Source organism: Corythoichthys intestinalis, chromosome 15 (genome assembly GCF_030265065.1).
Source record: "Corythoichthys intestinalis isolate RoL2023-P3 chromosome 15, ASM3026506v1, whole genome shotgun sequence".
NCBI lineage: Eukaryota > Metazoa > Chordata > Actinopteri > Syngnathiformes > Syngnathidae > Corythoichthys > Corythoichthys intestinalis.
The window spans coordinates 48,830,370-48,846,430 of NC_080409.1; the positions used below are offsets into that span (position 1 = coordinate 48,830,370).

General features: G+C 38.5%; 1 protein-coding gene across 1 annotated transcript in view; it reads right to left on the reverse strand.

Moving 5' to 3' along the window:
• Window positions 1–13,208: 13,208 nt before the first annotated feature.
• LOC130930719 (delta-like protein 4) overlaps window positions 13,209–16,061 on the reverse strand; it is a 40,377-nt gene continuing 37,524 nt past the window's right edge. The window contains exon 11 of the mRNA XM_057858767.1: window positions 13,209–14,465. Coding sequence (XP_057714750.1) covers window positions 14,460–14,465 — 6 coding nt within the window. The 3' untranslated portion in view covers window positions 13,209–14,459. The remainder of the gene's footprint in view (window positions 14,466–16,061) is intronic.

A 16,061-nucleotide genomic window follows, 5' to 3' on the forward strand; every position in this document is an offset into this window, starting at 1 on the left:
AAATGACATCTTTCATAAGCATTCATTAATGCTCATGACAGTGTCATGTTATCATTATAAGGGTCTTGTGACAGTCTTATGGCACCACCGTCAAATAAAGTGTTACAAATACCTTAACTAGCAACTAATGAAACAACTGGAACAGTAACTGAAGACATAATTAACACAAAACTTGGATTTTGATTGTTAGTTACATCTGTAGAGCTGCAATGCATGCTAGGAGGCATGTTGGACAACAAAAGTGTTGACAGCAGGTGGCAGCAGAGGTTGACTGCCTCCCCCCAGGGAGCAGTGATGGCCAAGTGAAGCATCTTGAAGTAATGAAGCTTTACAGACAATTGGTTAAAAGCTTCATGGTGGTTCATTTGGTCTTATGACAGCATTATGATGCCGCTGTCAAAAAAAGTGTTACTGGTTAATATCTTTTGGTGTAAATATCCCATAATACAGTGAGGACAGCTGTGGCTTATAGTCCATTGCAGTTTATCTATGAATAAATGCCGTTTTCGTGTCAAATTTGGTGGACGCTTATAGTGCAAAGTCTCGATTCTTTGTTAAAAGAGCAAAAAAATCAGGCAGTTAGCATTTATTTTACATAAATATGTCGAATGTGCTGCTAGTCTATAAGCCACTGTGGCGCTGCCTTATCACCACAAAGAGCTTTTTCTGTTGAAAATTCTTGTGAATGAATGCTTAAATCCCTGAATTCTATATACATATGGACGTAAAACAGTCTCCTTTTGTGGGACGGCCCCCTACTGGAAGGCGTGGCGCAGTGTCTGTGAAATGTGTCCCTTCAATATCATTATGACCTCTATGGGACAATATACTTATGTTCCAATTTGAATTTGATAAAATCCTGTACAACTGATTTTTTTTTAACCCCAATATCTCAAAGTAACACATTTTAGAGCCGTAATTGCAATACCTTGATACTGCGATACCGTGATATTTTGGCTTAAGGTTATCATACCGTCAGAATCTCATACCGGCACATGCCTAGTTATATCCAAATTGCACCCTATAAAAAAATTACTCGTTTGTGTACTTGTACAGATTTTACACTCTGGAATTAGGGCACAAGAGGTATATGGCGGAAAACACTCAGGTGATTTGAAGTTCCACTCTGAGACGCCCAATTTGGCCAACTTTCAAAATTGTCCGATATGTATGTGTGATACATCATTGGAAAGCTTAAAATCTCAATTTTCTGGGGGAAGAAAATTTTTGAACAGGAGGGCATTTGGGGGAAAAAAAAATTAAACAACGAAATCCTATCCGGAGGTGAAAGCACGCGAGAGCAGAATTAAAGACGCCATGACTTTAGCGAGATATTATCGCGTACTTACCTTTTTTCGATCCAAAAACTCCATGTAGCATTTATCACTGAGTGTCAAGACACAGCTGTGAATGCCACAGCTGGATTTTGGGGGGATTTTATGGGTGAAACATAGTCATATAACAAGGGTTGCGATGCAGAAATCGCAGACATCAAGGCATGGTCGAGATTTTCTTTTTCATATATTTACCTTTATAAGCGATTTTTTTTTTCAATTATCTGTTTGGATTGATTATTTATCATCTAACATATCAGAGAAAATGCGGCAGTAACAAATAAAATACAATTAATTGATAATTATGAGGTAGATATCTGTTACTTTTTTACAGACGCCAATTTTTTAATTGTGATGTAATTTGTTTAAAAGTTTAAAATATGCGAGTGAATAATTTTTCAGTCGTTTTTTTGTTTTAAACTAAATATTAGACATCAATTAATGATTCAAAGCAAAAATTACAGACATTTCAAAGAATAAAAACAATTACTTACCTTTTTATGGCTAGGTTGAAACAAAAGCGGTTGCGCGACGTCTGTAAACGGGGGTTTTCAGGGTAAAACGGACAAATTAAAAATAGTTCGGGGGCTTATTGCGCCATGAATCTGCTATGGCAGCATATAGACATATTGTTCAATCATACACAACAGTTCTTTTGGCTTAAAATACAGCAGTTTCTTTTAAAGAGGCGTGCAAGAGCAGAAACTGCTTTTTCAGCCGTATACTAATAGTATACATCTCTTGTGCCCTAATTCCAGAGTTTTTATGTTTTTATAATAAAAATATAAAAGTAAAAAGGACCAAAATTATGCAGTGCAAATAAACATTAACTAGAATACTGCATACTCAAAGGCAGAGAATAGTCGCATGAGGAATGGTTATGTATTTTTTTGTTTGTTTTAATCTTGTGAATAGTATAGTATCCTCTTGGATAATTGAGTGATGCTCCATGCAGCAGGTACCTACAAATAGACTTATGTGTTGTCGCTGTGCCCTCTTAGCTCCATAAGCTTCTTAAGTATGTGTGGTCATTTCGGGTGCAGACTGGTCATATATCAGCAACCATCTGAAATGTCTTTTGCATCTCACTGGTGACATTTGATGAGTTGTGTTATGGCTGAGACTGCTTCCCCCCCACAATTCTTACAAAAGCAAGTGCCCTCTAGTGGTGGATGATGACCTTGCTGAATACTTAACCTCAATATGAAGAGAAGATATTGCCACATGTTGAAGGGCGGTGGGAAGCACGGTGGACTACCGGATAGGGTCTGTTTAATTTAACTCATGCCTTCTTGTGAGATGTTTTCATGTTCTACCAATGCACGTGTTAGTTTTTGCAGGTATTCCTCCCATTCAGAAAACTTCTAAGTCCAGGTGTCCAACATTTTTGCCCCGTGCCACAAAAGTCAAACTCTGCCTATGTTTCCTCATCACATTTTTGCATCCAAATTAACAGCTAAACGATCTATGTCTAAGATTCTTTTTAACTTTTGAACTTTTTGTCTTGAAGTTATCTTATGTTTATCTGGTATCTGGTAAATGTCTGCTAATGCCTCAACATTGTCACATGTATCTAGCTAAGTAATACAGTGGGGCAAATTATATAAAATATAATATAATAAAATATTAGAGAGACAGCAACGAGAGACAGAATGTGGAAAAAAAAAGAGAAAATCACATTGTTTGATTTTTAAAGAAATTATTTGCAAATCATGGTGGAAAATAAGTATTTGGTCAATACCAAAAGTTCATCTCAATACTTTGTTCTGTACCCTTTGTTGGCAATAACGGAGGCCAAACGTTTTCTGTAACTCTTCACAAGCTTTTCACACACTGTTGCTGGTATTTTGGCCCATTCATCCATGCAGATCTCCTCTAGAGCAGTGATGTTTTGGGGCTGTCGTTGGGCAACACGGACTTTCAACTCCCTCCACAGATTTTCTATGGGGTTGCGATCTGGAGACGGGCTTGGCCACTCCAGGACCTTGAAATGCTTCTTACGAAGCCACTCTTTTGTTGCCCTGGCTGTGTGTTTGGGATCATTGTCATGCTGAAAGACCCAGCCACATCTCATCTTCAGTGCTCTTGCTGATGGAAGGAGATTTTCACTCAAAATATCTCGATACATGGCCCCATTCATTCTTTCCTTTACACAGATCAGTCATCCTGGTCCCTTTGCAGAAAAACAGCCCCAAAGCATGATGTTTCCACCCCCATGCTTCACAGTGGGTATGGTGTTCTTTGGATGCAATTCAGTATTCCTTCTACTCCAAACACGAAAACCTGTGTTTCTACCAAAAAGTCGTATTTTGGATTCATTTGACCATAACACATTCTCCCAGTCCTCTTCTGAATGATCCAAATGCTCTCAAGCGAACCGCAGACAAGCTTGGACGTTTACTGGCTTCAGCAGGGGGACACATCTGGCAGTGCAGGATTTGAGTCCCTGGCGGCGCATTGTGTTACTGATAGTAGCCTTTGTTACTGTGGTCCCAGCTCTCTGTAGGTCATTCACTATGTACCCCCATGTGGTTCTGGGATTTTTGCTCACAGTTCTTGTTATCATTTTGACGCCACGGGGTGAGATCTTGCATGGAGCCCCAGATTATCAGTGGTCTTGTATGCCTTCCATTTTCTAATAATAGTTGATTTCTTTACACCAAACGAAGAGTGAAGAGTTACAGAAAACGTTTGGCCTCCGTTATTGCCAACAAAGGGTACATAACACAGTACTGAGATGAACTTTGGTATTGACCAAATACTTATTTTCCACCATGATTTGCAAGTAAATTATTTAAAAATCAAACAATGTGATTTTCTGTTTTTTTTTTTTCTCCACATTCTGTCTCTCATGGTTGAGGTTTACCCATGTTGACAATTACAGGCCTCTCTAATCTTTTCAAGTAGGAGAATTTACACAATTGCTGTTTGACTAAATACTTATTTGCCCCACTGTATGTTCTGAGACATCTGTCTCAACCTGGGTGCTGCATAATCTGAGTACAAAATATGCAATATTTGCAGTTACATTACAGCATTTTTGCGCTTTTATATCAATATCTATGCACTATGAACTGTCATTTGCACTATCATATCATGTCAGCCATTTGCCTCCTAATATGAGTCATGTAAATTGTCATATACGCACTGATATATTACCACTACATCACTACATGCTGCTAGTTACTTACTCACAGTATTACAAATCTGTGCACACTGTAACAACCTGTGTTCTTATATTAGCCTTCTTGTACTTTTGCTTTTGATTTCTGTGATACACATTATGGCGGAGCTTGTGACCTCGGGAAACATACTTAGCAGTTGACGAATGGTCTTAAATTCCAGAAAAGCATTGTAGGAAACTCATTGATAGATACTGAAAGCAATTGTTCGCAGTTATTTTGTCGAAAGGTTGTGCTACCAAGTATTAGGCTGAGGCTGCCAATACTATTGTCCGGCCAATTTTTGGAGTTTTGTGTAAAATGATCATGATTTAATGTTTTTTCATTCTGTTTTGCAAGCAATATAAATAAAGATATTACTACCAAAGCATTTGTAATTGCAATCATTTTCTGAAAGATATTGAGCATTTAATTGGAGGGGTGCCAATACTTTCGGTCAGCACTGTACCTCTGAATCCGAAACTCATTACTCGCTGGCTTACTCGCCATGCTTATGATTTTATAGATAAATTATACTATTTACAGTGATGGCCACGCGTAATCTGATTACTTTCGTTCAGTAACGAGTAATCTAACGCGTTCATTTTTCGAAGCCAGTAATCTGATTAAAGTTTGTTTCCTTAGTGTCTGTGCGTTACTATTTTGTTTTTTGCTCATGATGTATGTAGAATAAAGAATACTGTAGTCATGTATGAAGAGAATTTGAATAGAAAATATTGCTCTTGAGTTTGGCAGTGACATCGGATGTCACGTTTTCTCATCGGGGGAAAAAAAAACGGGTCACGTGTATTACCATGCTATGAGCGCTGTTGGCAGCCAACAAACAACTGGCTACCTCTCAGGATGCTAACAGTGGAAGATGTAGGAGAAGAACCACAAACAGCTGCATTTGCTTATTGGACATACAGCCATGACTTCACATTTCTCTCCAATAAAGATGACCAAAAATATCTCCGTGCGTCGCAAACTTTGCGCTGGCTCAAAAGGGCAGTCGACCGCTAATAACTCTACATCCAATTCAAGGAACAACTTGGAATTACGGCACAATGCGACAAAAATCGAAACAAAGTGAAGGGGAAAAGATATCGTCATCGCACACACCATATAATTGTTTGCATTAGTCTAACACATATATAGTCTAACACATACATATGGTACAGGTTCTCGTAGGCACCGTCTAACTGTTTGCATTACTCTAACACACGTAATATAATTAATCAGGAAATAGTATCATTTTCATATTTACGGTAGGACTACACTACTAATATAAATAAATAGCACACCATAGTTTAATGAGAAGAAATAGAAGAGATACACAATGCCGTCTCATCACAAAATTGACGCACCAACTCTTGCAATCAGCTCTCCCAGCAAACTCCAAGGACAAAGTATTTGTCCTAAAACAAGTACAGCCAGCCCGGATAGCAAAGTTGATAGCGGGCGTCCCAATCCGCGCACGAACCTAAGCCGCCCAAAACCGGCCATCGAGGGGAAGACCCAAAAGCAACGCCCAGACACACCTTCGGACACGCCTTCGACACGGCCCGCTTCAGCAAAGACTTTAAAAAGACTGGACACTGAGATAACACAGATTTTTGCTGCTCGGAAACATGTAGCCTTGTTTTGGATCCAGAATTGTCCATCCGTCGTCTGTTTTTGCCTTGTTTTTACCATTGTCGACGAATAAATTGTCAACCTGTTTTCGGTGAGTGTTCTTCAAGCTTTTGAAAAATGGAGTCAGTACAAAGGGTTAAAAATAAGAAGAGAACGCGCGATGTTCGGCCTTCCCGGCGGGCGCACGCGAGCCGAGCGGCACTTATTTTGGCTGGTGCTGTTCCCGGGTGCGTCTGGGCTGGGGGGGGCGAATTTCAACAAAAGCCATCAGGTAACGAGACAGCCAGCACTTTTACAGTTTGTAACCAGCCTTTACGTATATTTTATAGTTTGTAACCATAGGCGGAGTGTGACTTTGTGTGAGTGTGTGTGTGGGGGGGACAGGGCTGGCCTATACGCAGACTATGCAGCTGCTTAGGGCTCCTCTAGGGGGCCCCCAATCTGGCAACCTCATTTTATACGTTGTTAATAGAGCATCATGAATAATGTGGCGCGCATTGCCGTTTATCCATGCAAACATCCGTTTACTACAGTTTGCTTTATTTGACTTTTGTGAGTTTTGATACTTGATTACAAGCTTAAAAAATAAAAGTTCTTCATTAACTTTTCTTTTCCTCTTTTAGAAAAATGTTTGGCGCCATCTACTGTAAGTACTGACAATCATTTGTGGTGAGAAGTTTGAGGTATGCAGTGCAACAAAATCTGATTAATATACAAAATATGGACGTATGGGTTGGATTGCATGTATGGGTTTCACAGTACACTGTGACGAAATGGTGGGCCAAAAATATGGGCCCTTTGGCATTATTTTGCTTAGGGCCCCCAAATGGCCTGGGCCGGCCCTGGGGGGGGGGGACAAAAGAGCGAGTCAAAAGTCAAAAGTTTGGACACGCCTCATCATTTGTGCTTTTTATATATTTTCACTACTATTGTAAATTCTCACTGAAAATATCAAAACTATGAATGAACATGAGGAATTATGTACTTGAAAACAGGTTTTATATTCTACATTCTTCAAAGTATCCACCCTTGAGGTGTCTCCAAACTTTTGGCCTATACTGCATACATTATGAAATACTTTGTAGGATTCTTGTTCATTGCATTTGTTTTTGTTGTTTGTTTTATTGCTTTACAACTTTTATAGACAGCATTTTAACGGCTAGGTCTTTATTTTAAAGGGGGAGTTCAGAATTTTTGACATTAGGCTTAATCTTCGAGTTAGTGGGGGTTTAATTAGTCGTTGGAGTTGTTTTGAACAAATTCCGTGCAGTTTGTCAGTTATTTGTTAGTTTCAGGGCTCCGGAGTGGCTGAGCTAGCGCAAGTCAATGGTGGTTGAAATCAACTCCATTAATAACTCGAAGATAAAGCCTTATCTGAAAAATTCAATTACATGCGATGAAATTTTTCTGTTGAGCCAGCAAAGGGAGAAAAATTGGGAAAAGTAACTGACAAATTACTTTTAAAGTAACTTAGTTACTTTGATAATAAAGTAATCAGTAAAGTAACTAGATTACTTTTTTGAGGTGTAATCAGTAATTAAATTACTTTTTCAAGTAATCTATGACAACACTGGTGATGGCAGAGTTGGGGTGGCGCGAAACATTTACGTCTTCCTTGGGGCGTAAAAGAAAATACTTGAGAAGCACTGACCTAAGAGAAGTTAAAAGACCACAATGATCATTTATTTTGCATAAAAAATTTTTTCAAAGTACGTATATATACCTTTCTATATATTAATATTAATCATAATTGAATAGATCTTTACATTACTGCCAAGTACAGTGGCGCCCACAAGCAACACTAGATAACTTTTCAGTTTTGGTCAATTTTAGTGATGCCGGAAGACAAAAGTTGTAGTGTCTTGCCTTAAGGATCAGCGCACACCCGCACAATGTAATAAAATCATGATCCTCCTGTCGCCTGCAGATGGATTAAACAACACTTTTGTTTCCAGCAGCTGTGTGAAGGATGAATAGTAATAAGGTGATGACTACATTTGTAACTAAAAAAATAGCATTTGACGGTTAGCAACCATGTGTCAGCGTTGATGAGTTCATTTGAGGGGCGGGGTCACTCCAGCGAGTAAAAGACGGGCCAATGTTTATTCTTGAGTATCTTGGTAGCCTCACTTTTTTTTTGCTTCCTCGGACATAACTTTTTGTATCTGTTGTTACTCTGCCGTCTTTGTGTTCGCATCAAGCTATTTGTAACAAATGTAACTACTTGTCAGTCGACATATTACAAATGTTTTACATTGTTGTTTTCGTCAATGATGACAACAACGAAAATATTTCATCAACCAACAATTTTTTTTCATGACGATGACGTCCCAATGACATACTGAAAACGTGTTTTGGGAGACTAAAACATAATGAGATGGATTCCAGTTGTCATCTGATGACATAGGAACGAGATGAAAATTCCCCATAGTTTCTGTCATGAATTCACAATGTGTGATATTTTCTTATTGTGTGTGTAGTTAGCACGCATTTCGCAGTGTTTGTTTGTGTCACTCATGTGACACGCTGCATCTCCGTCGCCCCACATACAGGCTTAAGCGCGTGCCCATTCCAGGCTGTTTTTGTAAAACACGTGTTAGGTGTTGCTTGGTAAGTTTTGTTTTCTCATCTTGGCTATGCCATGTTGCTTTAGCCTTTAACAGTCTGTGCTGGGTAAATAAACTAACTTGAAGTGTTAGCATAGCGTTCGCGTTAGCATTAGTATTCAGCGTGGTGACTCTGTGTCTTCTTAAACACTTGGAAAACATTTCACATAAAGTTCGTGGCGTCCAGGTGAGTTTAATTAATTTCAAATAATGTGCTGTTTTCCTGCTGAGTGTGTATTATCATAATGAAAATGGTGATGTCCTTGTAGACTCTACAGTTATGTGCTCGTCTGTCATGGTCATTCAAAATTGTTGGTCCTAACCCTAACCCTAAGTCTTTTATTTATTCATTTAGTGCTGCAACGATCAATCGATTAACTCAAGTATTCGATCTGAAAAAAATATTCGAATTAAATTTTGTTGCTTCGAGTATTCGTTTAATTAAAGTGGCATTGTAATGGTTTATTTTTAAAGTTTTTGCTTTTAGTTTTATTGATCAGGGTGGATACACTGCCCTCTGCTCTACCTCTTTTCACATGGCTGAATCCAACTGCTCCCTGTTAAGACCAACGTAAGCTAAGTTTTTGTTTGAGCTAATGTTTTTTAATGCATTCATAATTTAGTTTTTAGGTATATGTAGCCGTTTTTTTTTTTTTTTTGTGGGAATATGTGTCCGAACCCTTAGTTAAGAGCATTGTTAAAACAAAACAAAACAAAACAAAACTTTAGCGTTTTAGAGCATTTAAGCTAGCGGACTTTTGCTATGTAAGTTAGCCAATTGTTCTTTTGTTGTACATAGATCCTGATTTTTATTTTTATTTTTTCTATACCGTTTGAGGTTCAGCTCAGTTATTTTAATTTTTCATGTTCCCTATCCGATTACTCGATTATTCGAACTAACTAGTCCATCGATTAATCGACTACTACAATATTCGATAGCTGCAGCCCTAATTCATGTATTCATTGACTAAAACTTTTGAAGTTTGTAAACGAAAACATTTTGAGAATTGTCAACTAAAACTAGACAAGTTTTCTTTGACTAAAACTAGACGAAGACGAACACATTTTGAAATGACTAAAATACGACTAAGTCTAATTGGTATTTTCGTCCAAGAGACTAAGACGACATTTTCGGTCATACCGTCCGTAAGGTATTAGCTATTTGTTATGTCCCAAAAATGCATGGAGCTGTAAGGCTCAACCCTCCCCAACCGGATGTTGCGCAGTGTCAGTGTGTCAGCTGTGCTACACGATGGCTGGAGGAGGTGAAACTCCAGAACTTTTTCCCCCCATCGAAGAAAACGAAATCGCTGGTATGGGAATACTTTGGCAACCGATAAGTTACAGACAGCCGCGGCTTAGCGGAGGAGGGCCAACCGACATGTAAAACGTTTGCAGAGGGTGGCTGCCAAGGAGGAAATACCTCCAACATGATTTCGCATTTATACAAAATTAAAGGTTAGTAAAAACTGTGAAGGGAATAGTTACCTTTCTCGTACACACCATATAACTGTTTTCATTATTTTAACACACGTAATATACTGTAATTTCCCGAATATAAAGCACACTTTTTTTCCCCAAAATCAACTTGTAAAATCATGGTGCGCATTATAAACGGGTACATGGATGGAGACAGAAATATATATATTAGGGCTGTCAAACGATTAAAATTTTTTTAATCGAGTTAATTACAGCTTAAAAATTAATTAATCGTAATTAATCGTAATTAATCGCAATTCAAACCATCTATAAAATATGCCATATTTTTCTGAAAGTTATTGTTGGAATGGAAAGATAAGACACAAGATGGATATATACATTCAACATACGGTACATAAGGACTGTATTTGTTTATTAAAACAATAAATCCACGAGATGGCATTAACATTATTAACATTCTCAAAGCGATCGATGGATAGAAAGACTTGTAGTTCTTAAAAGATAAATGTTAGATAAAGTTATTGAAATTTTATATTAAAACCCCTCTTAATGTTTTCGTTTCAATTAAATTTGTAAAATTTTCAATCAAAAAATAAACTGGTAGCCCGCCGTTGTTGATGTAAATAATTACTTACACAATGCTCATGGGTGGTGAAGCCTATAAAATCAGTAGCACCCAAGCGCCAGCAGAGGGCGGCAAAACTCCATAAAAGACAATTAACAAGTGGGCATTTCACTGCACTGTCATTTAAATCTGTCTGAGCAGGGCATGTGCGTTAATTGCGTCAAATATTTGAACGTGATTAATTTAAAAAAATACCGCCCGTTAAACGCGATAATTTTGACAGCCCTAATATATATATTACATATATACATATATACATATATATATATATACATATATATATATATAAACCGTTTTTTTTTTTTTTTTTTTTTTTTATTGACACGGCCACGTTGTGTTGAAGAAACGTATGCGGGACCCGTTGCCGACCATTACGGTACGTGACGTCACCATTTTGTTTCGGTAATACTTCACTCTGATCGGCCGAATGATTTTGTAAATTCTGCTTTTTTCACTCTTCATAAAGCACAGAATTTAGTTTCTTGAACTCATTTGAGTCAGCGTTTATTGCAGCTCCGCAACTCGGACCATAACAAACATAAGCACACAGACTTCCTATGTCCGTCAACTGTATCTGTCTCTCGGGAAACTCAAACCCAAATAACAATAGTTCCTATTGTTACTGTCGTGTTGACAGCGATGAGCTCTCACGGATTTTCCGACTTGCGTTCTCACTTTCATTTTACTGTATCAGTCCATGGTGGAAACATTTATTCATCATGATGAAACGAGCAAGTTATACAGCAGCCTGTAAAAGTAAAGTCACATGTTTTGTTTTCTCCTAGATTCTGGTAAATTGGAGAAGTTGTCAAACCATATTATTACCGTAAATATTGTCAGTTTATGATAATGTTTTGAACAACCAATATGCTATGCTTGTGCTGTGTTTCACCAGTCAGTAAAATGACATTTCTGTATCAGAGCTGTTTTCTTGTATTCTTCTATTTATTGGTGCTAAAATTAGGGTGCGCGTTATAAACGGGTACGATAATTTTCCCTAGTTTTACAAGGAAATTTGAGGTGCGCATTATACACAGGTGCGCCTTATATTCAGGAAATTACGGTAATCAATCAGGGGATAGTATCATTTCTCATATTTACGGTAGGACTGTTTATATTACTTTAACACACCTAATATAAAATAAATAGCACTTACACCAGATTTTAATGAAAAGAAGCAGAATAGAGGATACACAACGCCATCTTATCACAGAAGCCCAACGCGTCATGAGCAAGATTGACGCACCAACTCTTGCAATCAGTTCTCCTGGGCGGACAATGAGCAGGGCGCTCTGTCCTAAAACAAGTAGTATTGCCCAACCAGGATAACATGTTGATAGCGCGGGCTCGGTGGACGTCAAGATCTGTGTCGGTCGCCGTGGCAACCACGTCCCAGCCACAAAAGGATGATGCACGAACCTGACCTGCCACAGAGGGATGATCCCAAGACAACACCCAGCCACGCCTTCGGCCCGGCCCACTCCACCGCAGCTTTCAAAAAGAACTGAACATTTAGATAACACGGTCACTGCTCGGGAACATTTTCTATGTAGCCCTTGGATCCGACACTGCCTCTCCGTCGTCTGTTTTTGCCTTGTTTTTGACCATTTTCGACGAATAAATTGTCAACCTGTTTTCGGTGTGCCTTCTTCAAACTTTTGGAATATGGAGTCAGTACATAGGGTTAACATCGGAGTGAACGCGTGGAATCTTGGCCCACACCGGTTGGCTTGCGGGAGCGGTGCCAGCGGAACAGCATTTCGTCGGCTGGCGCTGTTTCCGCCGCTTGGCGGGTTGGGCCGAATTCCTTCAACTGTCCCACTAGCTTCGAGAGTTAACTCCGGCGTGTTTAGTGTGTCTCGCAGTGTTTTTTTTTTTTTCTCTCTGGCAACTGTGTTGAGAAAGAGTGTGTGTATAATGTAAACATGATACGAGTCATACACGTGCTTTTTATGGAAAATAATTTAATTATTTTTGTTCTAAATGGTAATATTGATTTTATTTAGAATATTTTGATATTATATATATTTTTAAATTTATTTGAACTTACTATTATACTTATGTTACAATTTGCTAATATGTATTGCAAAATGACAATTTTTTTTTTTTTTTAAACCCAGATATCTCAAAGTTAGATTTTAGAGCTGTAACTGCAATACTGTGATACCGTGAAACTGTGATATACAGTACTGTGCAAAAGTTTTAGGCAGGACACCTGCCTAAAACTTTTGCACAGTACTGTATGTATATTTTTTAAATTATTAAATTTATTAGGATCATGGAAGCTTCCACTTGGGGAAAATATATACATACAGTATATCATGTATATACATAATATAATAAAAATATACAGTACTGTATATATGTAAGGTTGATAAGGTTATCATACCGTCAGAATATCATCACACAATAAACTAACGTGTAGCGTTAGCCTAGCGTTCGCGTTAGCATTAACATTTAGCGCGGTGACTAAGACGAAAATTAAAATGGCTGCCGAAAACAACACAATTATGAAAATATTTTATAAAGCTTGAAAAGTTTACTAGTGTTGCTTTAATGCTGATTGCTAGCACACTTATTTCACATCACACTCAAAATTTCATTAAAAACAGACACGGAACCCATAAAAACGCTAGTAAATAGACTCTAGATGACTTGTAATCACAAATCTATATTTGACCACTTGTTCATGCGACCATTGAAGACCAACAGATAAACAGTGTACCAGATATGTATTTGGGGATTCTGTCCTTATATATGTATTTACAGTAATAACAACCAAATAACAATAATCAAAACATCCAAAGCACTTTCAAATAAATTCACACTTTTGATGCATCACCTTACAGACATACTTCTAATCTCAACATATAAATATACACTATATACAAAATAATCTTATAAAAAGGAAGAAAAGATCAGTGCGTCATTTTCTTAAATAACGAATGAAATACTAAAATAACATTATTGGTTCAGTAATTTCCATTGAAGGCGTCCTTGGTACAATAGTCACTTATTTCTTTGTCTTAAGTGTGAATTTTGCATAAGATTTTAAAACTTATCAAGGCCTTATCTGGAGTTTCCCTGCATGTGATAGTAGCGTTGCATGGCTTTGCATCTTTTTGTCCTGTGCAAAGGAATCAAGATAAGATAAGGCTCGGGGCACATAGTTTTGCTTAAGTATATAAGGCTCTGTGATCTAGGCTGTATACTGGACACTGTGTGATTTTTTCCCCCAAAGCTGATAACCAAAAAAATGAACCGTTTTTCAGTAAGCTTTTAAACAAGCGCAGAGCAGTTTTCTTGTTTGAATCATGAGCAATGAAACACATGGCAAAAAAAAGTCAACAATTCTTTCATGTGTTGACTGCCGCAATAAGTCGAAGGGAAGCGCATCAACATCATCTTGTCCTCGTCAACACTCAGATCCTCAGACGAACACAGAGGTCGGAACAAATCGCAATGCGCGACGTTCGGTCCCAAAGTCTTTACATTCTTCCAGAGTTTAGTAGCTTTAGTTCTATTGCATTCGTCGAGCACTCGGGCTCCGTCCAGTCATCAAGTTTTCAAGAGCAGCAACTTTGCATTTAAATAAATCCATGTCCCTCTCCACGCTTGTAAACAGTCCACAAGAAATGGTTGTCACATCTTCCAATTATTACACCTAAAAAGACAAGAGAGAGGCTTTTAGTGAGTACATCAGTTAACAATATCTCGATACAGCGATATATCGCGATATTTCGCAACCCGATCGGTTATCGACATGGTCCCGCCAAGTATCGATACTTTTATTTGATATATTGGCCATTGGATGCTGTAAACTGCTCAGTGTTTGTTGAGCAATTCCTTGGCGGTCCACTAGGAGCGCTCAAGAGTGACGGTGAAGGTAAAGTGCGCACAAGCCGTCTAGAGAAGAAGAGAGGAAGCTCCAAGTGAGTTGAAAAAACATAAAAAAGCTTCGTGGGAACAGTAAAGGAAAAAGTGACAAAAATATTGCAACAAATCATACATGTGGACACACTTTAGATTTTACACCAACAAGAAAGGAAGTAAGGTGAACAAGGACTTTGCTGTATGCAAGAATTGTCTAACAAAAATAAGGCTCACTGCCAGCTGGTGACGAAGTGGACACGGATTTCTTCACTACTTCACTTTCATCACTTGAGGCAGTGCTTCTCAATTATTTTCTGTTACGCCCCCCCAAGGAAGACGTAAATGTTTCGCGCTCCCCCAAACTCTGCCGCCACTGTAAATAGTATCATTTGTCTATAATATTACTATTATAAGTACGTCTCTGCCTCACATTGTATCCTTTTTTTCTGTTAGAGAAAATAACAGATCATCTTATAAAGTATAACGTTATTACCATTGTTTTGTTTGTAACAGAAAAGACTTAACGCGCATCAATTTGCCTGAACTAAAAAAAAAAAAAAGTCACATCCAAACTGTAAAAATACACTCAAGGTACATTTTTGACCATTTGATACTGAAAAATAAAATTAGTAAATATGCCAAAAAAAAAAGACCGAAAAAACAAAACTGAATAGGCAAAAAAAAGTGTCTTTGGACAGAAGGACAGTTTTTATTTTCGCTGCTCGCTGCTGACAGTATCACCTCCAGTTTGCAATGATGTGGGGTTATTTTGCACTGAGCATGCTAACAGTGCTCACTGGTTTACTGATATAACACTGACAAAGCGGGACGGTTGTTGGCAATATTCGGCACGTTTTCGCTAAAAAACAACCAAGCGGCTTATCAATGAGATTGGGGTCTAATGTCTTTAAGTGGTGTCTTAATTGATTTGGCTTCCAGCTGTCTGCTATTATCATTTTTAGACACAGTAAACAGTGGTGTTTCCTAATCTACCACTGTATTAAATGTTTAAGGCAAACGGCCCGACAAAAGCGCATTCTCGCCGGCCGAGGGAGAACCGTAGGTGAGGGCGGTCGTCGTGTCGATCACAAGCCGAAAATGGCACTTCTCGGGCGGACACGTGAGAACCGGAGAAGACAGTGGGTCGCTGCGTGAGTCCGGCCGGAAAACGGCTTTCGAAAACGGCGCACAGCTCTCCAGCTCTTCGTGAGTCTCTTCCATGTGCTCTTGCTTACTTCAAAAATACTGCGCGCACTTTGAAAATGAGAGCGCCACTGCCACTCACTGAGTGGATGTGCAAGTACACTTTATACTAGTACGGCGCAAAAAAAAAAGCGATGCCACCCTTGGCCCCTGGGGGGGGCACGCCACACTATTTGAGAAGTAC